At 49.7% G+C, this 27,471-nt stretch overlaps 1 protein-coding gene across 1 annotated transcript in view; it reads right to left on the bottom strand.

The window, feature by feature from the left end:
• Positions 1 to 20,843, bottom strand: part of WWC1 (WW and C2 domain containing 1) — a 163,490-nt gene extending 142,647 nt beyond the window's left edge. Inside the window, exon 1 of the mRNA XM_075996278.1 lies at positions 20,619 to 20,843. Within this exon, the coding sequence (XP_075852393.1) occupies positions 20,619 to 20,737 (119 nt within the window). The 5' untranslated portion in view covers positions 20,738 to 20,843. The remainder of the gene's footprint in view (positions 1 to 20,618) is intronic.
• Between the last annotated feature and the right edge of the window lie 6,628 nt (positions 20,844 to 27,471).

Genomic DNA, 27,471 nt, shown 5'->3' with positions numbered 1-27,471 from the left:
AGTGGTTCTATTCTCTAACTCCTCCTGCCTGAAAGGAGGGAGGCCGGGGCATTCCAGCTGCCCTGGGTTTGGGGTCAGGCCTGGGGCTGGAAAACTGTCCTTTAGTCTGTTTCTCTACAGCAGGAGGAATCACAAGCCCTGGGGTCGTCGGCGACAGACAGGTCGCTGTGCTTCCGCTGGCAACACCTGGGCCCGGAGCAGGTGGACCGTGCCACTGCCAGTCACAGCCCTGGCCTCTCCCTGGTCTAGCGTTTCCCCCGGGGCCCCAAACTTGACCTAGGAGTTCAGCCTGACCAGGAGAAGAGTCAGAAGGCGGCAGCTTCTTCCTGGGAAGCATCCATTCGCCGCCCCTACTCTGTGGCTTTCCCTTTGCTGCTTAAGTCCCTTCCCCCGTGTTCATCATGTATCAGTACCGATCACGGGCAAACTCCGTGCTGGGCCCGGGGAGGGGACCGGACAGGACGCCTCGCCATTCCCTGGAGCTGTCAGACAGGGAGACACAACTGCTGCGTGGTAGATTCAGAAGGGTGCACAGAAGGCCCTACACAAGGTGGGATGAAGATGCCAGGAAGGCTTCCAGGAAGAGGTGGCCACTTAGCCGGAGTTGGCTGGGGTGGCGGTACAGGGAGGGAAGGGTCAGCAGGCGAGGGCACTAAGGCTTATGCAAAGGGAAGAGAGAACCCGAGAGCAGGGAAGCAGGGAGGAAAGTGAGAGGTTTTCAAGTGAGAGTTTTTAATACACTGCCCCTAGGATCACTGGGGCAGTGTATTAAAAATCCAGATTTGGCCAGGCGTGGTGGCTCACGCCTGTAATTCTAGCACTCTGGGAGGCCAAGGCGGGTGGATTGCTTGAGGTCAGGAGTTCGAAACCAGCCTGAGCAAGAGTGAGACCCCATCTCTACTATAAATAGAAAGAAATTAATTGGCCAACTAATATATATATAAAAAATTAGCCGGGCATGGTGGTGCATGCCTGTAGTCCCAGCTACTCAGGAGGCTGAGGCAATAGGATCGCTTGAGCCCAGGAGTTTGAGGTTGCTGTGAGCTACGCTGATGCCATGGCCTCACTCTAGCCTGGGTAACAAAGTGAGACTCTGTCTCAAAAAAAAAAAAAAAAAAAGGCAGATTCCCCACCGAGATGATGATGCAGTAGGTATAAAGTGAGGGCCCAGGAATCTGAGTTTTATTTTATAAGCTCCTTGGGGGAGTCTAGAGCAGGAGGTCTGTGGACCACACAGAAACCCTGCTTTGAAGGAATGGAAAAAAAAAAAAAAGAAGCTATTTGTGGCTTTGATGGAATATTGGTTTATTTTCCTGGAATGTTCCCAAAGGGACTTTGGACAGCTCACTAATGACTCGTTCTTCAGTCATGTTACACAGACATACATACCAACATCAAACGAGCTGGAATGAACCCGGGGAGGGCATCGCAGCCTCGCTCACGCTGATGGACTGTCTTCGGGCTGGCTGGTGGGGGAGGGGGGCATTATCTCAGGAATGTGTCGGGGCAAGGTCCCTGCTACGCTGAAATGCTGCCCACAGGTGAGCCAGGGCTGGCGAGGGCAGTGTCCTGACCTCTGCTGGGAAAGCCCTCTGGAATCTGCCACACCTCCTTGCCACCCGCATGCCAGGAAAGGTGAGGCATTCCACAGGCCTCTCTGCCTGCAGCTGTGGCTGGCTCCCTGCCCCTCCTGTCCCCAGTCCTGCACCTGAGCCCACCTCTGCCATCACCAGGGCTGGCCCAGGCTCAGGCTCCCCACCTTGTCCCCAGCCTTGACCCGAGGCATCATTCCACCGCCAGTCCCCTGGCAGCCACGCTTCTGCTCTGTTCAAAGCTATCCCAGGGAGCCTCCTGGCCCAAGTCCCTGGCGGAAGTTTCCTGGAGACCCCAGGCTCCTCCTTGACTTGTTCCCTGAGGACCGGAACCCTGCCTCTGTGATCTCTGCCGGGTGTCTGCTGGGCCACCCCTAGTGACTTATTAGAGCCCACAAGCTCTACCAAGAGGATCCCCACCTCTGACCGCCCCATGTCCCCCGAATTCCATGTTCTGCAGCCCTGGTGGACTTCTGACCTTTGGCACCCGACCCTGCCAGTGGAGCCACCGTGGCCTCAGGACCTTGCGTTTTCTCAGCAGGCGTGAAGCCCTATCAACTGAGCTGCGTGGCCCCACCCCCGCCCGGCTTCAATCCCTGTCCCACTGGGGCCCTGGGACCGAGCTGAGAAGCTCCTTTCCTTAGATAGTGTTTATAACTGGCTGTAAAAGCCCACTGTCTATTGATACGACAAGTATGTGGTGTGCCCTAGATCAGAAAGAGAAAGAGGCACAGGCAGCCAGAAAAGAAAGAAAGAAAAACAGGCTACACAAACAGAAGCAGCATTGAGTGGTGAGTGTGGCTCCAACAGTAACACGTGCAAGAGCCACCGGGGGTCTGGGGCAAATGCACGCTCTGATTCAGGGGGTCTGGGGCGCAGCCTGGGATTCTGCATTTCTAACAAGGCCCCAGGCCATGCTGCTGTGCTGGCCCACGGCCCACACTGGAGCAGCGAGAAGGCAGGAGTCACACAGATTGGTAGGACTTTGTCACAGGGGGTTGAGGGCAGCAGCAGAGTTCAGAACAGAGCCTGGGCTCAGCTACAGGCGCCACCAGGCCCTGCTAATTGCCACGAGCGCTCAGAACACTTTCCTCTGCAAGTTCTGAGAAAGAATGTCCTAAGGATGCCAAGTGCCCATGACCTGCCCCTTCCCAGTGGGCAGCTGCTGTGGTTGGCGCCACCTGACCCCTGACGATTTCCTGTACCAGGTGAGTGCAGTTCAAGACCAGCTCTGCGATCTTTTTAAATGACCGTCTCTCATGAGTTGTGGTTGCTGGGACGAAGGGTTATGAGACAAGGGCTGGGACCGAGAAGTCCACTTGGGTCACCTGCAAACTAATGCTGCAGATAGGATAATAACTATTAACATTTCTGAGTCTTTATTATGAGCCATGCTCTCTGCAATGTGCCTTAAATGAGATAATAATCCATGCTTAATCCTCTCAGTAACCCTTCCAAGTAGATGGCTGTTTAAGTGCACGAGCCACACAACCTGAGCCTGAATCCTGCCTTTGCCACTTTCTAGCTGTGTGACCTCGGGCAAATGACTTAGCCTCTCTGTGCCTCCACACTCTCATCTCTACATGGGGATAGTAATAGCACCTCTGTCAGAAGGTTGGTGTGATGGTTAGTTGAGCTAATAAATATAAAGCACTTAGAGCAGTGCGTGGCATTCATTAAGGTCTTTGTTATTATTTTCTTACTCTTAGCCTTATTGGCATAAAGGAAACTGAGGCTCAAAAAGAATTAAGCAGCCCACCCCAAATCACACAAGCTAGTAAGAGGCAGAACTGACTCACACATGAGGGTTCAGGAGGTAGCAGAAACCATGCGGTGGGTGGGCAGAGGGAGGTGCGGGGAGAAGCTACTGCCTCACTTCCTCTCCACCTCCCTGCTGTGGCTCCCACCTGCCCCACAGCAGGTGCCACTGTGCCTTTGCTCAGATGCCTTTGAACTCTAACCTCTTTGGAGAGCCAGCCTGAATGGGCCTCTGTTGCTTTTGACCAGAAACAGGCCCGACTTAACTGCAGACCCCTTCCTGCTGGGAGCAGGGAGGGACACAGATGACAGGGGCCTCGTGGAGCAAGTGACATAGCATGCTGCCTGGGAGGGGACGTGGGGTGTCAACATGGGTGGGGCTGGAGAATTGCAAAGTGCAGGCAGGCTTGGGAACTGCCACCAACCCGGGAAGGCTAGAAGCATAGGACCAGTGAAGACAGCTCAGTCACCAGGGCTAACAATTACTGGCACCTGCAAGGGCGCTGGGCACACTGCAAAGTATTTTACACTGTTTACTCAGTTTAATCCTTATAAAAACTGCGACGTTATGTAAGGGGACAGCTTTGTTTCTTAAGATATTCACACTAAAGTATTTAGCATTAAAAAGACACAAAATCTCCAACTTTCTTTTCTTTCTTTTTTTTTTTTTTTTTTTTTTTGAGACAGGGTCTCACTCTGTTGCCCAGGCTGGAGTTCAGTGGCCCAAACATAGCTCACGGTAACCTCAAACTCCAGGGCAAAAGCAATCCTCCCACCTCAGCTTCCAAAGGAGCTGGGACTGTAGGTGGGTGCCACCACACACAGCTAATTTTTAAAAAAATTTATTTTGTAGAGGCAGGGTCTTGCTGTGTTGCCCAGGCTAGTCTTGAATTCCTGGGCTCAAGCAACCCTCCCAAAATGCTGGGATACAGGTGTAAGCCACTGCACCCAACTCTAACTTACTTGTAAATGGTGTGTGCATATATACACACACATATATGTATACATAAATATATCTATGTCATTTATAAATCCTATAAATTATGTATATAATTTATATATCTCAATATATAAAATATACTCAGATATATAAAGGCATATATATACACATATCTTAAATGGTTTATATATAAGCAATTTTATATTTATTTATTCAGAGATAGAATAAAAGAATATAAAGTAAATGAGTAATACATAAAAAGTGGTAATAAACTGATAAAAATAATCTAAAATATAATCTGATAGTATGCATAAAAATCTAAATGTGCGTACACTTCAGCTTATCATTTTCTTACTATTATCTTATCCAAAGCATTAACCAGAGATTGCACAAGAAGTACTGTGCAAAGATATCCATCACTGTGTTTTTATAATACCAAAATTTTGGCAAACAAGTGAAATTTTTAACATTAGAAGATTCTTTGTGTGAATGTCACATTATATCAATTTGATGAACTGTTATATATCGATCAAAATTAAAAAGTCAAGAGCGATTTTGAAAAATTGGTAAGTCTGGATAAAGGGTATATGAGAACTTTTTGTACTACTCTTGCAACTTTTCTGTAAGTTTAAAATTATACCAAAATTAAAAAATATGCACGGGAAAGGTCTTTTTTAAACACTTAAAAACAGTATGAAGTAAACACTATTATGCCCATTCTATAGATGAAGAAAGTGAGGAAAGTATGAGAGACTTAGCACATGCGAGTGGGACTAGCTGTGAGAAGCTCAGAAGGTGTCCCTCGGCACCCATGGGAGTTGCCCCCCAAAAGGTGGGAGGAAAGGGGTGGTCAGCGTTCGGTTATGTGAGGCTGGTCCCAAATCAGACCAGAGGCCGACAGAGGGAGAGGCCTGTCATTTGGTCTCTGCTTTCCACTAAGCCTCTGTAGGAATGAGCAGGAAAGGAACAAGCTGTCAGAGGCCGCAAAAGAAAGGGCAGCAGAAGTTGGCAGTTCAATGGGGAAGCAAGAATTGAGAGGGATGTTTCTGGAAACAGGGGTTGACTATGGAGAAATGAGGAGGGGATGGGGAGACGGGAACCAGGTGGGAGGAAGACCTACACTTCACTAATGTACCTGCTGAACCTTAAGACTGCGAACTATACATATGTCATAGTCCTTATAGAGGCACTTTCTCGTGGTAATGGCAAGAAAAGGCAAGAGGCAAAGGTGTTTGAGACCAGAACTGGATCCAGCTTTCAGTCTGCTGTGGTTTGCAGTGCTTGCCTAGACACCGAAATGATGTCCAGCAGGTACCTGGAAACAAGCACCCGAGGCTTCATGGCAGAGGAGGTGACTGAAGGCTTGGGGACATGGACACTACTGGGGATGAGTAAGGAGGGAGAAGAAGAATGCAAAGCGCCTTCCCCTCCCCTGGATAAGAATGGCCACAGAACGGAACAGGGCTGCCAACGCTGCTGGACCCATAAGGAGGCCAAGGAAGAAACCACTGTGTGGCTCTGGGTGACATTTCTGGAACATTCCTCTGAGGCTGGGGGGGGGGGAGTAGGAGGGAGGGAAGGTGTGAGGCAAGAATGAAGGGTGGAGGCAGTGGGCATGGAACTCTTCTACGTTCTTCATGTGAAGGGGCATAAAGACTGAGACTTATTCTTGGAGGGAACACCTGAGCGTGCTGGAGACCAGTCCATGAAGTCTGAGGGCAGAGATTTTTTTAAAACGAGGACCCAGAATTTGACCAGGTTCTGGCAGAGGCTGAAGGGATTCTAGTTGAGTCTCCAGAATGACTTGCAATTTGGGACAACAAATCCATTCCGTTGATCAGTGGTTCTCAAACCTAAGATTCCATCAAAATCACTTGGGGTTTCTTTTTACAAACATGGAGTCCGGGTCCCACCCATTAGAGGTTCAGATGAACGTGGTCAACAGATCCCACCACCTGGAGAGGCGGGGGGAAGAGCTCCTTGGCCAAAGTCAAGAAAAAACACTGCTTGTTGCCAATACAGTGCCACAAACTCCTGATTGGAATCGTGAGAAGCTAGTTGAAGAGGCAGAGAGGTGATTGCTATAGATGTATCTTGTTTAAAGCTAAACGCAAACTCAGTTTTTCTGACTACAGGACTGCATAACTTTATTCTTTAACCTTTGAAGTCACTTACAAGGCCTGTTATTTCCTAATCCAGTCCCCTCTTTATTTTCCTAATCTGTAATTATTTTTCCAACATTTTTATTATTTGTCTGTATGTTCCACGTGGGACAATGTCAGTCTTTGTTCACTGCAGTACCTTTTCTTAGCGTGGTTGCCACCAGGAACCAAACACACAAAGGTCATGACATTCTTTGGTTTCAATTCTACCCAACGTGTAGCAGAAGTGGAAGGTAAGGCTGGGTGCCTGGCGGAGCGAGTGGAACCACACATCAGGACCCCAACTTTACTTACTAAATAAACAAACAAACAAATAAATAGTGGAAGGTAATCCACGCACAGCTAGAGCCTCTTCCTGCCCAGCAAAGCTCAGCCCGACAGGACCCATTTGCCTTCTCCTGAACCCACCACACACATTCTGAAGAGTGTTCCATTGGGCCAGCAAGAATGCCAAAGACCAAGCTCAAGTTCAGGCACCCAAGAGCCTCAGGGAAACCTGGCTCTCGCTAAGGCTTTCGAACCAAAGTAACCAGATGGAGCTCCTCGAGCAGAAGACAGCCCATAAGAAGGGAGAAGCAGGCCGGGTGCAGTGGCTCACGCCTGTAATCCTAGCTCTCTGGGAGGCCGAGGTGGGAGGATTGCTCGAGGTCAGGAGTTCAAGACCAGCCTGAGCAAGAGCGAGACCCTGTCTCTACTAAAAATAGAAAGAAATTAATTGACCAACTAAAAATATACAGAAAAAATTAGCCAGGCATGGTGGCACATGCCTGTGGTCCCAGCTACTTAGGAGGCTGAGGCAGAAGGATCACTTGAGCCCAGGAGTTTGAGGTTGCTGACGCCACGGCATTCTAGCCCGGGCAACAGAGTGAGACTCTGTCTCAAAAAAAAAAAAGAAGGGAGAAGCAAAGATGTTGATCGACACCCAAGACAGGAGCATTTGGTCAAGGAAATGATTTCCTGGAGAGATTCTGAAAAACCAAATGAACTCAGAAAAAGCGCTCACTGAGAGGGGGACATCTGCTAAACCAGTGGAGCAAGCCAAGGCCTGGCTCTCCAGACGGACCCCAAACAACGGGGAGAAGGTGCCGCTAAAGGAACTAGAAGAGTGAAAGGGGCTCTAGTCTATATGCCCAGGACGGATTCAGCACTACTCTCCTTGACGGCCTGGCCTGATCTGTGGGGTGGCAGAGAACTTCTGCAGGGGCAGACTGGGCTCTGCACGCCGGTTCTTCCACTTAGTAGCTCTGCCACGGTGGGCAACTTTTCAATATCCTAAGCCTCAGTTTCCCTCCTGCAGAATTAAGATGATAACAGTTCTTATTACCTCATAAGGTTGAGAATGAAACTGGATGATGCATTCAAAACACACAGCTCAGAGCTTGGCACAAGCTACAGTCTTAATAAATGCTTGCTATTAACTACTAGTTCTTGTCCAGTGGCTGTGATCTATATGGTCCCACTTTCTTGGTGACTCAATGATGCAGGTATGTGCATGAAATCCAAACCAGGTTCAGCAGACGAAAGGGGAAGCCCGGCCCTCAGGCTTACAACTCTAGAATAACTTAGGCTAATTTACCTAAATGCATTACTGCTGCAATGGAAGTTGAAGATTTTCACATGAAGAAAAAAAAAAAAAAGCTCATATCTCTGATTCTTAACCCATTAGGAAAGAAAAAACAAGATAGAGGAAAGGGCCAATTGCCAAACATCAAGGTACCTGATGTTCCCCCAAATATCTACTTCTCCGCCTCCCACAACTGCTTTCTTAAGACTTCCTGAATCATCTCAATTTTTCCAATAGAACTGTATAAGTGTTAAGTTTTAAAATGAAATCTGATATTCCTATGGCACTTGTGCCCTTTACAAAGTATTTTCACTTAATCTCATTCTCAACTCTATAAGTGCCTGCGAGGAAGGCAGATATTTACCTACAGCTGTGGTTCTCCAATCTGGCTGCAACCTAAAATCAACTGGGGACTGTCTATGGCCCAGCCATAACCCAGACCGATTAAGCCAGCATCTCTGGGGGTGGGCCAGGCACGGGAACTTTTAGCACTCCTCTCCAGTGATCTAACAATTCCAACATGTAGCAGAAGGTGGGAAGCCTGTAGTCATTCCTATTGTTCCCCTAGCTCCTTTCTGTTGGAGAAAGGAGACCAAGGGTCCTTATTCCCCCACTGCAAAGCACTGGAGACCAGGGCTCAGGAAGGGCAAGTGGCTTGCTAAGAGGAAGGGCCAGAAACAGAATCGAAAACTCCTGACTGGGGAGCATTCCATCCTGGCTGTGTGCCCCCACTGCATGCCAGCCACCGAGCTACCCAGTAACCCGGCATGGAGAAGCCACGCTGCTCTTCTGCAGCGTAAAGTGCTGTGGAGCCTAGGCCAGAGAGGTGGGGAAGGCATTTCTAAACCTCATCACACCACCATTGTCAAAAAGATGTCGAGCAATGGTGGGGGCATAGAGAAGGGAGTGTGGAAGTGCAGCGTGGCCAATAAGGATTTAGGGATAGCTCTGAAATGTTCATAAGCCAATTAGGACCATTTCAACTGGCTACATATCCCCGTGCTCAGAAGGTCCTGCAATCTTGGCCAGTTTCTGCCATCCAACCACTAACAAAATATCTCAGGTCATTCTTGCTGCAAACACTTGGCCAGTGGGTCACAGACGTGAGTGGGCAGCAGCTCATTAAAACGCAGATTGCTGGGCTCCACCCACCGAGTTTCTGATTCAGTAGGTCTGACATGGGACGTGAGGATCTGTGTTTCTAACAGGTTCTCAAGTGAAGCTGATACACTGGTCTGGAACCACACTTTAAAAACCATTGTGCCAGGGCACAAACCGTGGAGGGCCTGGTCACTGGTAAAAACCCATGGTCTTCCATAGGCTGTTGGCAATGTTTGTTTCATGCTAGCAATAGAAATAAACCACTTAAAGCTGGTTTTGAAACTCCCTGAGCTATAAAGAGACCTCTTCCTTAATATTCCTGCCTAGCAAAGGTAGCTGTCCACTGGAAAAAAGTCTATCTTCTTAGGCATGACCAGTTTTTCTAAGGAACATTTTTCTCAGACAGAAACAAGAAGAAAATGGTTCATGTCCAAAAATTCTGGTCCTCAAAATATATGAATTGAGCAGTAACTACACAGCTATAGAGAAAGCTATAAAATGTACTTGGGAGGGTGTAATTGCTGCAGTTAGAACTGCCAGGTCAGTGGAACTTGAATACAATGAGACCTCTGATGTGATTCTTACTAACCCCAGGAGGTAGATTCTAATTTATTCTCATTTTGCAAATGAAGAAATGGAGGCTCAGGAGGGCTTCAGTAACTTGACCAGGGTCACAGAACTAGCAAGTGACAAAAGTATGTAACACTCAAGTAGTGGTCAAGGGGAACAGCCATGGAAAGGGCTCCCTAGAGGGTTGCTGGGAGGATTCCACGAGAGGATGGCTTTGCCCTTCCCCACGCCTCCCTCCCTGCACTTCCTAGAGTGGAAGCAGAGAAAGTTCCCAGGGGTGTAAGCAGCTCAGGGAGGGTGTCCTGGCTCAGTTCCATTGAGAAACAGGGAGGGTTATTTCCTCTACTCCTGCCATGGCCATGGCCATATAGATTCTACATATTCTAATTAAAGGAAAGTCCCTTCTGGCTTCTAGAATCCCTTACACTGCCTGCTCCCTGTGCTTTATTTCTTACTGGGGAAAAAAAAAAAAAGAAAAACCTATTGGATTTTGCTACCACTCAGACTTTGGTCAGCAAAAGAACACAACAGTGACACGTTCCTAGCAGTCACAGTGATGCAGGTCAATGGTGTCATGCACGGGACCGCTTCCTTTAGCCCTCTTGGCATATGGAAGAGGACCAAGTTGCTTCACCCGTCTTCAGTTTCCTCATCTGTAAAACAGGGACAATACTGTTCCCTCTCCTACACTATTGTGAGGATTTAATAAGTCAATATGTCAGTGGGTTTTCAAAGTGGAGGGCACAGACCAGCAGCCTCACCTGGGAACCTGTTGGAAATGCACATTCTCAGGCCACACCTGGATTCCCTGACTCGGATTCCAGGTGTTTAACAAGTCCTCCAGGTTCCAGTGCTTCCTGAAGTTGGACAGCCACCGCTACTGAACGCAAGCTCCATGAGGACAAGGATTTTGTTGATTAATTTTCGTTGGATTAATCACTGCTGCAGTATCTATAGAAGCCCCCCAAAAAGATAAAAAAATAAACAAGAAAATAAAGAATAAAAAATTTAATGAAAAGAAAAAAAAATCACTGCTGAAGCCCTTGAACAATGCCTGGCACATTAGAAGCGTGTCATCCAGGAGGTACGAACGAATGAATGAATGCGTCCAGATGAAGCAGGCGAGGAAGGAAACTGAGGCTCAGAGGGCCTGGTACGTCTACTATATTTGCACAGTTTGATGACTAGCTGTGTCTCTCACTAATTTGTAGTAAAGTCTGATTTAGAGACTCTGTTGTTTTCACCACTGCATTCCCAACACTCAACCCAGCTCATCACAGCAAGCTCTCTGTAACACAAAGGTCTCCCAGCTCCAAATCTAGCCTCACACCACCACTGTCGTCAACAGGTGTCATAGACAAATCTGTCCCCAGTCTTCCTAAGATGGGTGAGAGAATTCTAGAGAACACCAAGACCCTGGTCATAATGCAATTCATCTGTTTAACTATTTGCCAGTCTCCATCACCCACTGCAGCAGGGACTTTGCTCTTTGGTGCACAGCGGAGTGCAGTCGCCACTCCATAAATACCTGCCAAGTGAATGGGCAACCCCTGGCCGGGTGGGTCGTGACAAATACCGATGCGTTTCTGCACCACCACCATGCTAAAACCAGCAGGTCCTCGAACCGCTCTCCAACCGTGCAAAAGGGAAGACCGAGTGAAGGGACATGGTATCAAAGCAGTTACAAATGAATTCCAGAGACCTCCGGTTCCTGCCTCAGCTCTTTTAGCTCTGCCATGACAACTGCAATTCATTAACCCTGATTCACACACAGCCCTGAGCTGGCAAGAGGAGCTGTTTCACTCTAGAAATTCCACAGAAGGGCTTGCCTCCGATAAGGGGGGAGAGTTTATTGATTTATGTAATGAGTGCTGCCAAGGTGGTTTGCAAGCTCTAATATCAATGTGGTTCAGGTGAGCCATGGGCCGTCAGGAAGAGACTTGAGTTGGCAAGGAAGAAACAGGGTTTTAGTTCCTTCGCCGGTGTATGGGAGGGTAAGTTAGCCTAACTGGTAAGAGCTCCATGTGAAAGCATGCTGTGCACTGGGCATTTTGCTAAGACTTGCCATATTGGGTGTCATCTTGTCCCAACCACCACCTTCGGAGTAGGTGGGTCCTACACTTATCCTTGTATCCAGCTGAGGGGAAAGAACTGGTTCAAGGTCACTTACAGTTTGTAAGAGACAGGGCCAGACTTGACTCAGTGTCCTCTGATGGTCGTTATGAAGGTCTTATCTACTGCAGGGAATAGTGTGGTGTGTCAAACCAATGTTTGGCTGGAACCACACACACTTTTTTCTCCAACCGTATAAGGTACCTGCACTGAACAGGTGTTTCTGATTTTTTTTTTCTCTGTAGTTAAAAGGTCCCTTTCGTTTTGGCCTCCCCTCTCTCCGAACTCACTGAAAGAGACTACGGTGGTGACAGGAGCAAGGCTTTGAAATCAGATCTAGATTCAGATGCCAACTCTACCCCTTCCTACCTGTGTGACCTTGAGCTTGTCGCTTCTCTCAGCCTGTTTCCTCATTTGCAAAATGCCAGAAAAATACAGATGAGCAATCGTACTTAGCACATGGCAGCCACTGGCTAAAAATCATTAAAAGTAACCATGATTATTTCCCATCATTTTCTCCAGGTGCCAGTTATTGTTCCGTCAGTGACACAAAGACACACTATGCGCGCATAAGGAGTTCCTGGAACACACAGCGACATGCTCAGAGCCGTGACTATCTAAGAACAGCCGCGACAGATGCGGGATTGGAAGCCTGTCCCGGAGTCATCTCATCCTAGCAGCCACCTGATGCCCCTATCTTGACATTTTATCCCTCCAAGCCCGTTACCCGTCAGTGGGTCCCAGGGGCTGCCCAGTGACGAATGGAACAAGGAACGGCCACTGGGCGGGGAGGAAGGCGGCGTGGGGGTGGCCACCAAAACAGGCCCGGGCGACAGCAGGCAGCCGACGGGGGAAAGTCAGCAGCTGCTGTTGGCCTGGTGTCCTCACTGCCAGAGAGTGATGAATGGAGCAAGAAAAAAAAAAAAAAGCCAACAAAGGTGTCCCTAATCTTGATGCAGCTTCATTTTTTTTTTTTTTTCTGGTTGACCATTGAGCAAGAATTTAAGCCTCTGTCCCTTTTCTTTGGCAGACATTTGAGACTGAAAGATCTCATTTCTTCCTAACAGCAAGATGTCATGGGTAGAAGCATTGAGGAGGCGATTGGGGAAGGGGGTGGCGTGTGACCCACCCCCCTTGTCCCCTTTTCTTCTCCCCCTCCCCCACTCTCCAGTTCACCCCCCATCCCTGTCCAGCATCTTTATGGGACAGTCTCCCTACACGGCGACAGCTAACGCCTGCCCCCTACCTACCCCCAGTACTTTGGTGAGAAGTTTTCTGCTTAGGAGCTGGAGGTTAAACAGCCTGCTGATGGAGGTTTCAGAACAAAATGCCTCTGTATCCAGTTTCTTCCTTTTCTCTTCCTTTATCTGACGCTGAAACAGGGATTCAAGGCGGCTGAGAGGTTTGGCAGCTGCGGCAACCAGAGCCTTCCGCTGTTCTACCTAACGGTGCCCGGCCGGCCACCCTCTCCTGCGGCCGGCCACCCTCTCCGTGGCTGGGAGAGGCATGGCAGGAGCTTTTCACACGGACTCAGCCCCGATCCAGCCCTCAGCCCTGTCCAAGGGGAAGTGCTTTCCTCACAAACAGTGAGGAGCTGGTGACAGAGATGTCACCGAGCCACTTCTCCAAGTGAAGTGGATCCCTCTTATCCAGGGCCCCTCGCTGGGCTGGAGGCTGCAGATCCTCATCACCTAGAGCCAGATGTGGCCGCAAAGAGCTCCCGGCACACAGCGCGGACAGCCGCCTGCCAAGGGGCTGGCATCCCCGTAATGCCACCAAAACCTGATCGAGGCCTCCTCCATCCAGGGAGCTCTGCGGCAACACGGTGGTCACCTCCAACTCTCACTTATTCCAGCCTTGTCTCTCCTTACCTGCACCTGAACTTGGCGTGCCAACCTTCCCGGTAACTAAGGCAACCTGATTCTCTTCCCTTCAAAAGGGCAGTGTTTCTTTCACGGCTACCCGGGACCCCGGGGAATTGGAAAACCAGGTCAGTCTGGCTAAGCCCTCTCCCCGGAAGGGGGAGGTATGGTGGCAGAGAGTAGCTGCCCTGGCTACTCCCTCCCTGGCTGGTGGGAGCACTTACCCAAGAGACTTGGGAAGGACTGCAAGCTCCCTTGCATGCACTGCACCCTTCAGAGTTCCTTTGCCACCATCTCTATTCTCTTGTGCCCAGAGCTCAGGTTAGCCGGCTGCTCCCAGAGGGTAGAGTTTATGCCAAACAGTCTCCTGCCACAAGGATCTCACTGGCTTCTCCAGTTAAGGCTCCTTAGTAACATCTCTCCCTGAGATCCGTATTAGGTTCGTCCATTGTAAAAATAAATGCTAGCTCTCGAACCCAGCTGTCAATAGGGTTCTCTGGGGCCCCGAAATGGATCAGCAAGCCAGGGCGGAGCCAGACCTGTTACTTACCTTTCTTAATTTTCTCATCCTAAGATGGACTTACCCACCCCCACATAGTTGTTGAAAGGATGAAATGACATCATAATATAAAATGCTTAGCCCAGGCTAGGTGCGGTGGGTCATACCTGTAATCCTAGCACTCTGGGAGGCCAAGGCAGGAGGACTGCTCAAGGTCAGGAGTTCGAAACCAGCCTGAGCAAGAGTGAGACCCCCGTCTCTACTAAAAATAGAAAGAAATTAATTGACCAACTAAAAATATATATATATATAAAAATTAGCCGGGCATGGTGGCGCATGCCTGTAGTCCCAGCTACTTGGGAGGCTGAGTCAGAAGGATTGCTTGAGCCCAGGAGTTTGAGGTTGCTGTGAGCTAGGCTGATGCCACGGCACTCTAGTGCAGGTAACAGAGCAACACTCTGTCTTAAAAAAATGTTGTTTTTTTTTTTGTTTTGTTTTGTTTTGTTTTGTTTTTGAGACAGAGTCTTGCTTTGTTGCCCAGGCTAGAGTGAGTGCCGTGGCGTCAGCCTAGCTCACAGCAACCTCAAACTCCTGGCTCAAGCAATCCTCCTGCCTCAGCCTCCCAAGTAGCTGGGACTACAGGCATTCACCACCATGCCCGGCTAATTTTTTGTATATATATTAGTTGGCCAATTAATTTCTTTCTATTTATAGTAGAGACGGGGTCTCGCTCTTGCTCAGGCTGGTTTCGAACTCCTGACCTTGAGCAATCCGCCCGCCTCGGCCTCCCAGAGAGCTAGGATTACAGGCGTGAGCCACCGCGCCCGGCTAAAAAAAATGTTTTTTAATAAATAAATAAGGATTGCTTGAGCCCAGGAGTTTGAGGTTGCTGTGAGCTAGGCTGATGCCAAGGTACTCTAGCCTGGGCAACAGAGTGAGACTCTGACTCAAAAAAAAAAAAAAAAAATGCTTAGCCCAGTGAACAGTAGAGAATAAACATGTTAGTTTTTATTATTTTATTCATTTGTGGGTTCCCAAATCTCTTATTTCTACCTATTATCTTTACTAGTGCTTCTAACCCTCATTTCTTGTTTAGTAACGAACACAGGATGATCCCACAGGGTAGATTCCCATAGAATATGTGGATCTTAAACCCAAGCCTTGGACAGAGAAGACAGCCCTCTAATAACTTGCATATAGGTATTAGCATTACAGATCATAGGTATTAGTGGATCATAGAAAAATCATGGAGAATACAGGCTTTGGGTAAATTCTCTGGCAGGCTAGTTTATAACTCCCATTTAAGAAAGCGTGTTGGAATGCAAATTAGTGGAAAGTGACATTAGTCTGACAATAACCCTAAATCCATTTTAAGTGATTATAAGAATAGTAATTTCACTTACAACCACTGGTACTTTAATCATCCGACATATAGCAAATTCCTAAGACACAATTCACAAATGATTGTGACACCACAAATAAAACTTGCTGGTCTGCACAGTCAAAAAGGATTACGAACAATAACACAGCCACAAGCATAAAACATACCCAAATTATTACCATGGGTCAGGAGAACCTGGATCTGATTTTTTAGGGAAAAGTTTACACAAGAGAAAGAGGAAAGAAGACCTTTACTAGACTCAAGGTTGGCATTTACTTGCTGTACGACCTTGTCAAGTCACTTGTCTCTGATCCTCAATTTCATTGGTGGATATGAGAAGCCTTGGGTTTCATGAAAGCCATGAAATCCAAAGCCTTGGATTTCACCAAAAAGGTCCACTGCAGCTTCAAAGCTGGGTGGAGGTGTAGCCTCCACTCGACACAGGTGTTTCACAGGTACTTTGTAATAAAAGTTAAAAAAAATTGGCATTCCTGAGGGCCCCCTGCATGTCAGACCAGTGTCAGACCAAGCTAGCTGCCCTATCCATTTTCACTTATTTAATGCTCATAACTATCCCTGAGGGTTTATATGCATTTCCCCATTCATTAGAAGACAAAACCAAGGTTCAGAGAGAATATGTCACTTGTCAAGGTCACTCAGGTAGCATGGGGCGGATCCAAGATTCCAATATCCACACTTGCCCTCTGGTTGCCCGTAACCTGGCCACACCAAAATAGCCACAAGTAAGGGAAATCATATCTGTCCCAGGTCTGTATCCCAAGGCCAAATTCCGCAGGCAGTGGGGCACAGATCTTGATTCCGCAACTAATTCAGTAGGAAGTTGAATGGAGCAGTGGTTAGAGATATGGGTTCTGCAGTCAGCCTGCCTGGTATTCACATCACAGCTCCACAAGAGTTGAGGAGCTTCATCATCTCGGCCTCCCCAAGCCTCAGGTAATTCAGGTACCCAGTCCCAGGGCTGCCAGGAGGATTTAAAGAAGTAATCCATGTAGCCCAATCTCACCAGATCTCGGAAGACGTAACCTATGTAAAGCTCTCAACAGAGCACCTGAATATAGTAAATGCTCAATCATGATCTGCTACCTAAACAGGAGATCTTGGATGGTGACAAGTAGTCTCCAAGCTAATCTATGGCAGAAGTTATGAACCTAGGGTCCAGGAGGTTCCTGAAATTATGTGCAAAAACCTTTGCTTGCACCGTTCTCTGAGAAGAGTCCTGAACCTCTATCAGAGTCTCATAAACGTTTGTGACCTACAGGAGGTTAAGATCTTTTGACTGCTATAGACCCAACTTCCTATCATGTCAATTATTTCTGAAATAATAGGGTTAGCAGAAGATCTTCTTGATCATGACAGAATTTGCTGGGTCCTCTCAGCATGGCCTCTCCAGCCACGTGGGCCTCCAGTACTTATCACACAGAGCCAGAAACTCCCCAGAATTCCCAGGTGGTTCCTACGAGAAGGTCCACAGAACAAGCAGGAATCAGGCTTCAGGAACCTTCTCTGGGAGGATCAGTCCCAATGATCCATTCTTCCTCAGAGAGCAATTGGTACATTTGTTTTTGCATGCCATGAAGTTAAATGCACGGGACGTTGCCCCTTTGCTGGGAGCTTCCAGAAGCAACCAGAGTTATTCTGCAAAAGCAGCACAGCTCCAAAAGGCCGTTCAGGCCCGAGCCACAGCACCTGATTCCCAAAGGACCCGTCACCTTCCCAGGCTGGCCTTGACCCAGGAAGAGCCTGTGTGTACTGGAGTTTTTAGTGCAGTAGGCAGGGCCCAGGCTGCCCACTGGACCCTCTCCGGTTGTTGGGACAACCATCCGCAGGAATTTCTGCCTCCCAGTCTTCCCCTGGGTGAGAAGGGGAGAGGGTTGGCAAGGCTGGCTGCTTGGCTGCTCTTCCAACCCCCTGGTGAAAGGGGAAGCTGAAAACTGGATTCCCTACCCCCAGCAGCTCCAGGCCGGACAGCACACAAAATAGCTCAGCCCCAGAGGGAGGAATGTGCCAAGACATTCTTTAGGGTTGGTAACCGGAGACGCTATTTTGTCCTCAGTGGCTAAGAAATCACTTTTCTAACCAAAGGACCATTTGGCTTACTTCTTTTAAATTCAGGGGGATAGGCAGGCATCCCCACGATTCAGGTAAGGAAAAAGCCAAGGCAAACACACACACACACACACACACACAAACATACACACACTCAAGGAGTGGAATTTTTTTTTTAATGATTTTTTGTTCCACAGCATTAACCAGTTGCAGGAATGTAACTACCTTGGCAGTTATCACCTCACCCCACAACACCCAAAAGTAAGTTTGGCTCTTTTTAGCTTTGTTAAATGTTCTCCTCCTCTTCCTAACAGCCCACCCCCATCTCCCCTTTGCCCCCATGGAGTCAGGAGGGATAAGGGGAGGTAGAGGGCCTAAAATCGTATCTGGGAGCTCGCAGGTCTTTGGAGACCATCTAACCAATCCTCATATCTCATCCATGGGGCACTCAGAGCTCAGAGAGGTCAAGTGATTTGCTCAAGGCCACACAGGCAGGACTAACAGGCAGAAATCCCTAATGGGGCGTGTTGGAGGGAAATTGCAGGGAACCACACGTGAATGTCCTTTGCTCAGCTCTTTTCCAAAGCTGGCAGTGACCCCAAGGGTTGAACTGAGATTCTCAGGGCAAGTTCAGGGCCCCATGCCAGCCCAGTGCAGGTGGGAAAACACAGAGGTTCAAAGATGAAGCCTTAAAAACCCATGACTTCCGAGGCAAAGAAGGGTGAGGAGCTCAGTCAAGTGCCTGAGTGTTTCTGATGTCTGTCCACTGCCTGCCACTCTGCTGCAAAACAAAGGCTGAGGCCTTGGGCTGGCCACAGTAACTAGCCCAATTATGACACCAGGTCCCCCCCCCCCAGCCCTTTGCTGTATTTTTTAAGGTCACCTTCTGTTTATAACAGTAAATATTACTACTTTCCCATTTGTGAAAATAGTACAAAAATTTTAAAAGTGGGTTGATCTAAAATTAAGTCTTAAATAAGGAACAGGTGGATATAGTGAAAAATCATGAAGGTGGTCCACATAAAACTATAATTGGGGAGAGTGTGTTCTAGCCAAGTCAGTTCTCTACAGAAGCTTGCCCTCTTCCAAGGAAAAAGAATTACTGTTGTTTGAGAGAGGCTTCCTATCTAGGTATTATCCCTCAGAGCCCTAGAGAAGTCCCTAGATGCATGATTATCAGTGCAGGTGGCAGCTGTCCTAGCCCTCTGACATGACATCCAACTGCTAATAGCACACCAACCTCAGTAAGCTACAGGGACCTAAACTGGGGGAGAACATGTTAAACTTGAACTTGTGTCTGCTCTGAAAAGAGGACAAGGAAAGGGGCTACCAAGTTCATCAACACCATAAGGGAGCTCCGGGCAGGGGGCGGAGCAGTGTGTCTGGATGACAAGTTTAGAGGTTAGGTCTTCAGAGCTGTAAAAGAACTTGGTGTATGCAGAGTGGCAGAAATGTCAAAATACTTGAGCAAATCACACTTTTGGGCTTCAAATCTCCTATGTTTTGAAAGGAGAGTAGGACTCTGATCTCCCAAGTGTCTTCCAACTTTTAAGGAGTCCCACTATTACTCCTTCCCTTCCAAGCAAACCATGCGTCTAACAAATATGGAAACTGAGGTTCAGAGGTTAAAGCAGCTTGCCTAAGAGACGTTCCCTAGCATTAGAAATTTCTTTTCTCGATTACATTAATGAGACATTCAGCACGGTGCTGAGCAGAGTAGGCACCTAAGAAATGGTGAATGCTCACAAAATCTGCTGGGGCTCTCAACTCTCATTTTCTTTCTGCTGCTGCCTTTTTTTTTTTTTAACCCACATCTTGTGCCCTTGCAGGACTCCCCCATCCCAACCCCATAAGATGAAGAGTCATACAGAATGTTTGGGAATGCCTAAAAAAAAAAAAAAGATGAAGAGTCCAAGAATTCCACCCAGGTTGCTCGACAGGGAAGCGACCCCCAAGGTCACAGACCAGGTGAAAAGTCCACATTCCTGAGCCACTCTGACCACAGACGTGTCAACAAAGAACAACAAAGTGGTCTGGGGGTGGAGAGGGGGTCCCCTCTCAGGTAGTAACATGGTGAGGGGGTGTGCGTGCGTATGTGTGCATAGAAATGCCAGGCAGTCAAAGCCAGGAGAAAGTGTGGGGAGCTAAGAGCCACACCGAGTCATCTCAGCTCCACCTGCCTCAGCAAAACCATCTCATGCCGCGGCCGGCCTGGGGCCCGCCAAGGTCAGGACGCGCTGGTGCAGCGCCGAGGAGCCCCGGCCCCCAGAGAGAAGAAGAAAGGGAGGAGAAAGAGGCGAGGGGCAGGGCTTTACCGGAGGCCTCTCACCTCCATCTGCATCCTAACAGCTTCCAAGTTGCTGCGAGATTCCTGGAGAACCCGTCTCCCTCATCTGCCCTCCCCGTCCTTCAATTCCTCCCCACCCCCGCGCTCCAGGACCCCCCCCTGCCGCCCACCAGATGCCCCCCCCCCCCCGCTGCTCCTGGGCTCTGCTCAGGAGCCACCGAGGCACCTGTCAAAAAACACACCCCAGGCTGCCTTCCCCTCCGCTGAGCGCCCTTCCAGTAGTCTCCCACGGAATCCTGGGGCCCTGCCACCCCCTCCAAACCAGACGCCTCCCCTCCCCCTCCCCCATGCTGGGGAAAGCCTCCCCGGGGAAGACCCGGCTTCACCCCGCCAGGTCGCTCCCCAGCCCCCTCCCGACCTCTCCTCCTAAAGGGGGCGGGGGGCGGGGCTAGAGCTTAAGGTCAAAACTCTGGGCAGGTGCAGGCTGGGGCCTAAGCCCTGCCTCCGGGGATGGCGCTGGGGGCAGCCTGGGCCAGCTCACCCGCGGTCCCCTCCCCTCTGCAGCCCACTGGGGCAGGAACAGCGCTCCAGGAGGTGGCGGGGAGTCAGGGCACAGAAGAGAGCGCAAGAGGCGCGCGGAGCCCCTGCGCCCCCTTCCCGGTCCCGGCCGGTGGCCCCAGGGGCAGGCGGGGGTGTAGGGCAGAGGGGTTCCGGGGGTCTTACCTGTCCCGCGGGTCGATCCAGCTGGTGGTGCGGTTCGTGTGGTCTATGTAGTAGACCTTGCCGTCGAAGTCGCGCGCCTCCTCCCAGCCCTCCGGCAGGGGCAGCTCCGGCCGGGGCATCTTCCCGAGCGCGGCCCGCGCTCCCCCATGCAGCTCCCGGCCGCCGCGGGGGCTCAGCGGCTCCAGCCCGCCGCTTTCAGTCCGGGCGGCCGCCGGGGCACCATGATCGAGGGGGTGGGGGGGTGGCGCCCGCGGGGTGGGGGCCCTAGTGGGGGCCGGCCGGGGTGGCGCCGCTGTCCATGCGGCCCTGCGGCCCCGGCCTGGCGCCGCCCGCTCCTCCCGCCGCCGGCCTCTCACGCTGCCATGTGCGCCCGCAGCGGCGCGGTGCGGGCCCGGGTGCGCGCCCAGCCGGCCGGGCAGAGCGAGCCGAGCGCCGCCGCCGCCGCCTGCCCTCCTCCGCGGCGCGGCGCGCTGCGCCCTCCACGCCGCCGCCCGCCGCCGCCGCCTCCTTCTCCTCCCCCCCGCCGGGTGCCGTCCCTCCTCTCCGCGCCGCGCCTCTGCGCTCGCTGGGCTGGCGACTTCTGCCTCCGCCAGGTGCGGCTCGGGCGGTGCAGGTAGCCGCGCGGCCCCGGAAACGGGAGGCGGAGCGCCGGGCGCCTGGGTTCCCGGGTCCCTCCCCGCGCCCAGCGCCACGAGGGCGGGTCCTAGGGCCCGAGACGCGCCCCCTCGCGGGACAGTCCCAGTCGCCGGCCACCCCTACGCTGCCCCTGCCAGGGGAAAGCGAGACCGCCCCTTACCTGGGTCCCAGGCCCAGGAGGCTAGGCCAAGACCCGCTGTGCCTCCGCTCCCCTATGCTCCCGAGTCTCTCCACCCCTGACTCCAGGATCTTGGCACGGGTGGCCCCCAAATCTTAAAACTCCCTGCTTTTCTGTTATATAGGATCAGGAGTCAGTCAAGAAGTGGTTAAGTGGAAACATTCTTGCGAATTTGGGAACATAAGTTTTCCAGGATCTCTGGGCCCTTCCCCCAACACACGCACCATCTGTCTCCCTATTCAATTCTCCCCACGTTGTTTCGCCGTTTTCGCCTACCCTCCGCCACCACCCCATTTGCAAATGTAGCTGTCTCTTCTTAAAGTCCCTAAAATTAGGAGTGCTGTGGATCCGTTTCCCTGGGAGGACTTCCAGAGGGTATCAGGGAAGCACTTTGTAAAAGTAATAGTAATGATGTTGCTGTTATTGTTGGCTAAATTGAGTTCTTCCCTGTGACAGGCTGTGGGGTAGCAGCTTCACCGTGCGTTCTTGCCTGTGATACTCCTAGGTGGGTGGGTATGTTATAGATTTGGGGAGAGGGGATTATGAAAAGAAGAAAGCAAAGCAGAATTCCATCTTGAAAAAAATTGAAAAGAAGAAATTAAAACAAGCAGAGATAATGTTTCTTGAGAAATTAAAAAATGTGGAATTAAATACAAAAAAAGCATGATTAAGGATCAACTGGCTTTGCACTTGCACGTCTCTTCTTATGTCTGTTTCCTGATTAAGAGTTTAACCATTTTCTGCCCCGCACATGTGGCAGGAAGCTGGGCTGGGGGAGCGAAGCCCAGCGCAGAATAACCTCTTGTCTGAGCCCCACAGTCTGGCTGAGAAGCCAGCACCCTGTCCTGTGAGGCCCAGGGTGTTGCTGAGCAAGGAGAGAATGCCATGTTTGTGGTCTCACCTCCCCTGGAGAAAACAGACCCATCATAGTAAGCCTCACCTCCAAATGCCTTCCAGGTAGTTAATTACTTCCCCGGAGGCCAGGCCTAGAGGGTCAGTGTTTGGCCCTCCCGTCCCTCCTTCATTCCATAAATGCCAGGTACCAGAGTCCGGGAAGTCCTGCCTTGGGCTGGCCCTCAACACCCAAAAGTAGGAATTCCCCATTCCTTGATGGGGAAATTCCCACAGCGCTCTGCACTTCCTCTGCTTGGGTCAGAACTTCACTATGTGAAAATCTCCAATTATTGATTAGCCCAATAGCCCAACAGTCACCCCAGACGGTGCTAGGCACCTCTCACACACCATCTCATTTAAACTTCACAACAACCCTCTGGAGTAGAGACAGGTATTTATTATACCCATTTTACAGATGAGAAACTTTAGGCTCCAAGATGCTAGGTTGTTGGCCAGGAATATAGAACTAATAGGACAGACCAGGTCTGCCTGACGCCAGCGCCATGTTCTCCATCATTAACCTGTGCTTTCTTTCTTTTTTTTTAATTACTCTACACCCCAGGACCTCCCCATGGTCTGGATCTGGAACGCCATGGATGCTGACAAATGTTTGTCTCTGTTGCTTCACAGTTTTTTTTTTTTTTGGCTGAGAAGCCAGAGCTCTGCAATCAAGCTGTTTGGGCCCACCGTATTTTCTAGCCGTGTGACCTTGGGCATCTTGCTTAATGGGCAGTGTCAGTCTTTGATCTGAAAAAAAATCACATAATAATATAGATTCCTTGGGGCGTGCTGTAAGGGCAGAGTGAGATGAGAAACGTGAGGGCTTGGCGCTCTGCAGCGAGCCTTCATCTCAGGGTGCATTTGGAGCACCGTGCCTCTATGAAATGCGGATCAATTGAAGTATTTTCTGTTCAAACACAAGTCCGTGAACTTTCCCCTCCTGAAAATTCTGCCTGGTGGCTTGTGACAATCCTCCTAATGGCTGATAAATTTTTTTTTTTTGGCCTCATTTTCCAACCAAGCCTTCCTATTGGCGTCGATTGTGAAGAGAAAACACCTTTTTGGCTGCCAAGTCCAGCTTTCTTTCTAGTCCAGCTGCCCCAACCCTGGCATTTTCCAAATGGCTTGCTCCTTCGGGCCTTCAGACCTGGCCCGGGAAAGCAGGAAATAGAGACCAGAGCAGGAATGGACTCCTTAAGGCCTTGGTCTGTTCAAGCTTCTTACCTCCCACCCACCCCCAGCAAAAGAATGCCAGGTTATCTCCCCAAGCTGCAAACAGGGTGAGGTAATAAAACAGATGACTGCCTGCCCCATGTGATGGGGGTGAATCATCCCCAGGCATTCTGCGAGGAGGCTGAGGGCAAACGTGAAAGGGATTAAAGGTAAAACCGGCTCAGCCACGTGATGGGCCGAATTGGACATTATTCTACAGGTGACTGAACTGCAGGAATCTGAACTGAAGACAAGAAGCCCAGGCCCCTCCCCGCCTTCCTCCTGGGGCCGAATCTGGCTGCCCTCGAGCTGAGTAAAAGGAGACAGGCACCAGCAGCGTTGGGCACAACAGGAGTGACCATAGAGCAGGCTTTTCTAACAAAGAAGGCCACATCCAGGTGGCCCAAAGGAATCACTCCCCTGAGCCCGGGACAGGTTGTCTTGTTTGTTTGTTTGTTTGTTTGTTTGTTTTCAAAACAACGCCCATTTAAATCCTTTCCCCCACTGCAACTGCGAAGAAGAAAGGCCATTTCCCAAGTGTTTGAGAACCGTTGCAGAGAGCCAGGGTGATATATTCCATGAAGGTGGTAAAAAGGAGAAATTAAATGTTCAAAGAGAGGAACAGACTAGTCGGCAGCAGAGTTTCCTGTTAGCATCTGCATTCTTCCTGGGAACAGGCTTTGAGGACCTGCCGAGATGTTTCTTCCTGCTCCTTGCCTTACCTCCCTGCCTCGTGCCCGCCTCCCACGCGAACCGGGGAACGCACGCAGTTCTGTTGCACATTGGATCCAATAATGCCCCCTTTCTTAGTCATGCATCGACGTTCATAATTATGCCGTGGACCGTTTTTTTTTTCCCCCCCAATGATGGAAAAACATGTCCTAAGCCAGACAAAATTAGGGTGGTAGAAACCTTGGCAACATGCGAGCCTAGGTAGAAGAGATGTTTTTTTATTTATTTACCTCTGGGTCTCCAGGGCTTAATATAATACAAGTGCTGGAAAATACATGGAAGTAAATCTGGCACAGCCTGCTCATTTCACAAACAGGGAAATGGAGTTTCTATGAATAATGACTTACTGTCCTGGTTCTTATGGGTCCCATTTTATTACGAGAAAACTGAGACCTCAGAGAGGGAAAGTGACTGTCGTGTAGGCGCATAGTCAATAATAGAGCTCAGATTCCGGCCTAGCTGTTTCCAGGGGGGTTTTAATTCCGGACGCCCAGTCTGTATAGAAGGAGAAACTTCAGGGCCACGGTCTGCAATGGAAGGGACATCGAGGAGACTCATTTTGGACTCCTGCTTTCCTTTGGGTTGCCTGTGTCCGTGTGGAGTGGCTGGAAGAGGCTGTGGGGCTTGGGGAGGGCGCTAGAGCAGGTCACACTGAGCTTCAGGGAGAGAGCAGAGTTGGCGGTGGATGGGGGCGTGAGGTGAGCCTTTGAATTCAAAGGGGCCAATAGACCAACCTGATCCTCAACCTCCTGCGTGATGCCACCAACAAGACCCACCTGGGGCATAGCTATCAGGGGCTTGAACAGACTCAGCTGTCTGGATGGACGGAGGGCCCCATTCTCCCTGTGTTGCCTGCCTGCCCCTCCTCTTTTCCTTGCTGGTTCATTTATTAACTGAGCTGGGTTTCTCCTAGACAAGTGGCTGTCCTGGGCTGGCAGGAGAGGTTCAGTCCACCCTGTTTCCGACTCTCTCATCAAAGAGTTCTCCGGGGAGTGGGGACTGGGAGCTGTTGTGTCTTTCACCGAGGAGGAAATGAATTATGCACTGAATGAGGAGGTGGAGATGAAATCTCAGTTTCAAGGGTGGGGGTGTGGAGAGGGAAAAAAAAAAGAGTGTGAGCAGAGGGCGGGGGTTCTTGCAAAGCAGTGCTTTCCTCCACGCCCACCTCCACGGCAGAGGCTGAGTCCTGGTGGGAAACGGGGGTGTGGGGGCAGGGGAGCAGTGACTAGCAGCCTGGCTGCAAGAAGTCTCTCTCTTGGGTATTTATAGAGTGCTGCATCGCCATGGTACCCGGGCGCATAAATTAAACTCCAGCCCAACTGCTTGGAGACACAAATGAAATGTGCTCTACCTGTCCGCTGGGCAGGTCTGATCCCTTCTTCCCAGAACTTCGCTTTAAAGATAAGCAAACTGAGTGAATTTTAAGAATCCCTTAGCAAGCAGGGTGTAGGGTTGGGGCTTAAGCCCAGAGAACCTGCCTCAACAGAGTGGCTGAGAAGAGTAGTAGAAAAAACACGAGCAGAAAAAAAAAATCTGGATCTGAAACTTGGCTCTGCATCTTGGTTGATGTGTCACTGTGGGCGTGAGACTGTGTCTCTCTGAGCCTCAGTTTCCTCGCCTGTGAAATGAGAGCACGGATACTCACCTCGGTATTGTGGCAACTCAATGAGACAACGTGAATAAAGTGCTTAGCTCAGCTTCTGAAACACAGAATTTATTGTAAAGGTAGGTTCTCTTCCCTTCTCAGCTCTTTTATTCATTTATTCAACAGGACTTTTTTGTTTGTCTGCCTGTTGTGTACCAGACAAGGGTGGTTTCTGATCTCATGGAGCTTAGAGTTTAGTAGCCAAGATGCGCAATAAACAAGTCAACAAATGAATAAGTAATGGTACATCGTTATCAATAAACAAAGGAAATGGTGTGCTATGAAGAATTTGGTAGGGTGGGGATTGGTTGGGAGTCTACTATAAACCAGAGGCCATTCTGAGGAGGTGACATTTAAGCGGAGACCTCAAGTAGCAACAACACGAAGAACCAGAGAACGTGCATTCCAGGCTAAGGAACAGCAGGTACAAACACCCTGAAGATACAGCATGTTTAACACACCAAAATATCCCTGTTTCCATGCCACTGAAAACCACAGGAGGCTGCTCTCTACAGGAACACCCAAGCTAGAAAGTGGGAGCCCTAAAATCCCGCAAGATTCTCTGACCCAACCCCCTGGCTTCCTGTACTGTCATCTCTGTCGTGATCCAGGTTAACAGGGCCCCTGCTCCACAGCCCTGGTTGTTAGGCTGTTGTTGCCTCAAGGTTCAATAAAGCCTAGTAAAGGCTGAATACTTCGCATACCCTGTCTTTAGTTCTCAGAAGTTTAAATATGTGCTTTGTCATGCATTTCTGTGGGTTTATCTTACTGGGATTAGCTCAGCTTCTTGAATCAGTACTTTTATGCTTCCTGTCAAAATAAGTACGAGTTCAGCCTTTATTCCTTTGAGTCTTTGTATAGTTTTCCATCCTCTTTCTTCTCTGGGGCTCTCATGTCATTATAGTTCCATGGGGCCCTGGGGCTCTGTTCATTTGCTTTCAGGCTGTTCTCTCTGTTGCCCAGGTTGGGTAATTTCTGTTGTTCCGTATTCCAGTTCACTGATTCTTTCCTCGGCCCCCTCCATTCCATTCTGAAGCACCTCCATGTTGCTTTTTATTTCAGTAGTTGTATTTTCCAGTTCAAATATTTCCATTTTGCTCTCCTTTATGTCATTTATTTCTTTGCTGAGACTTTCTGTTTCTTTGCTGAGGCTTTCTGGTTTTTAGTTATTTCAAGTGTGTTCATAACCATTCACTGAAGCATTTTGTCGTGATGGCTTTAAAAATCTTTGTCGGATAACATCTCTGTCATCTTGGTGCTGGCATATGTTGTTTTTAAAATTTGGTTTCAGATATCCCTGGTTCTTGGTATGTCTAGTGATTTTCTTTTGAAACCTGGACATTTCCATATTGTGTTTTGAGACTCTAGATCTTATTTAAAACCATCTGTTGGCTGGGCACGGTGGCTCATGCCTGTAATGCTAGCACTCTGGGAGGCCAAGGTGGGAGGATCACTCAAGGTGAGGAGTTTGAGACCAGCCTGAGCAAGAACAAGACGCTGTGACCCCCGTCTCTCCTAAAAATAGAAAGAAATTAATTGGCCAACTAAAAATATAT

This window comes from Microcebus murinus, chromosome 21 (assembly GCF_040939455.1).
Source record: "Microcebus murinus isolate Inina chromosome 21, M.murinus_Inina_mat1.0, whole genome shotgun sequence".
Taxonomy (NCBI): Eukaryota; Metazoa; Chordata; class Mammalia; order Primates; family Cheirogaleidae; genus Microcebus; species Microcebus murinus.
This window is presented reverse-complemented; position numbering and strand designations above follow the sequence as displayed.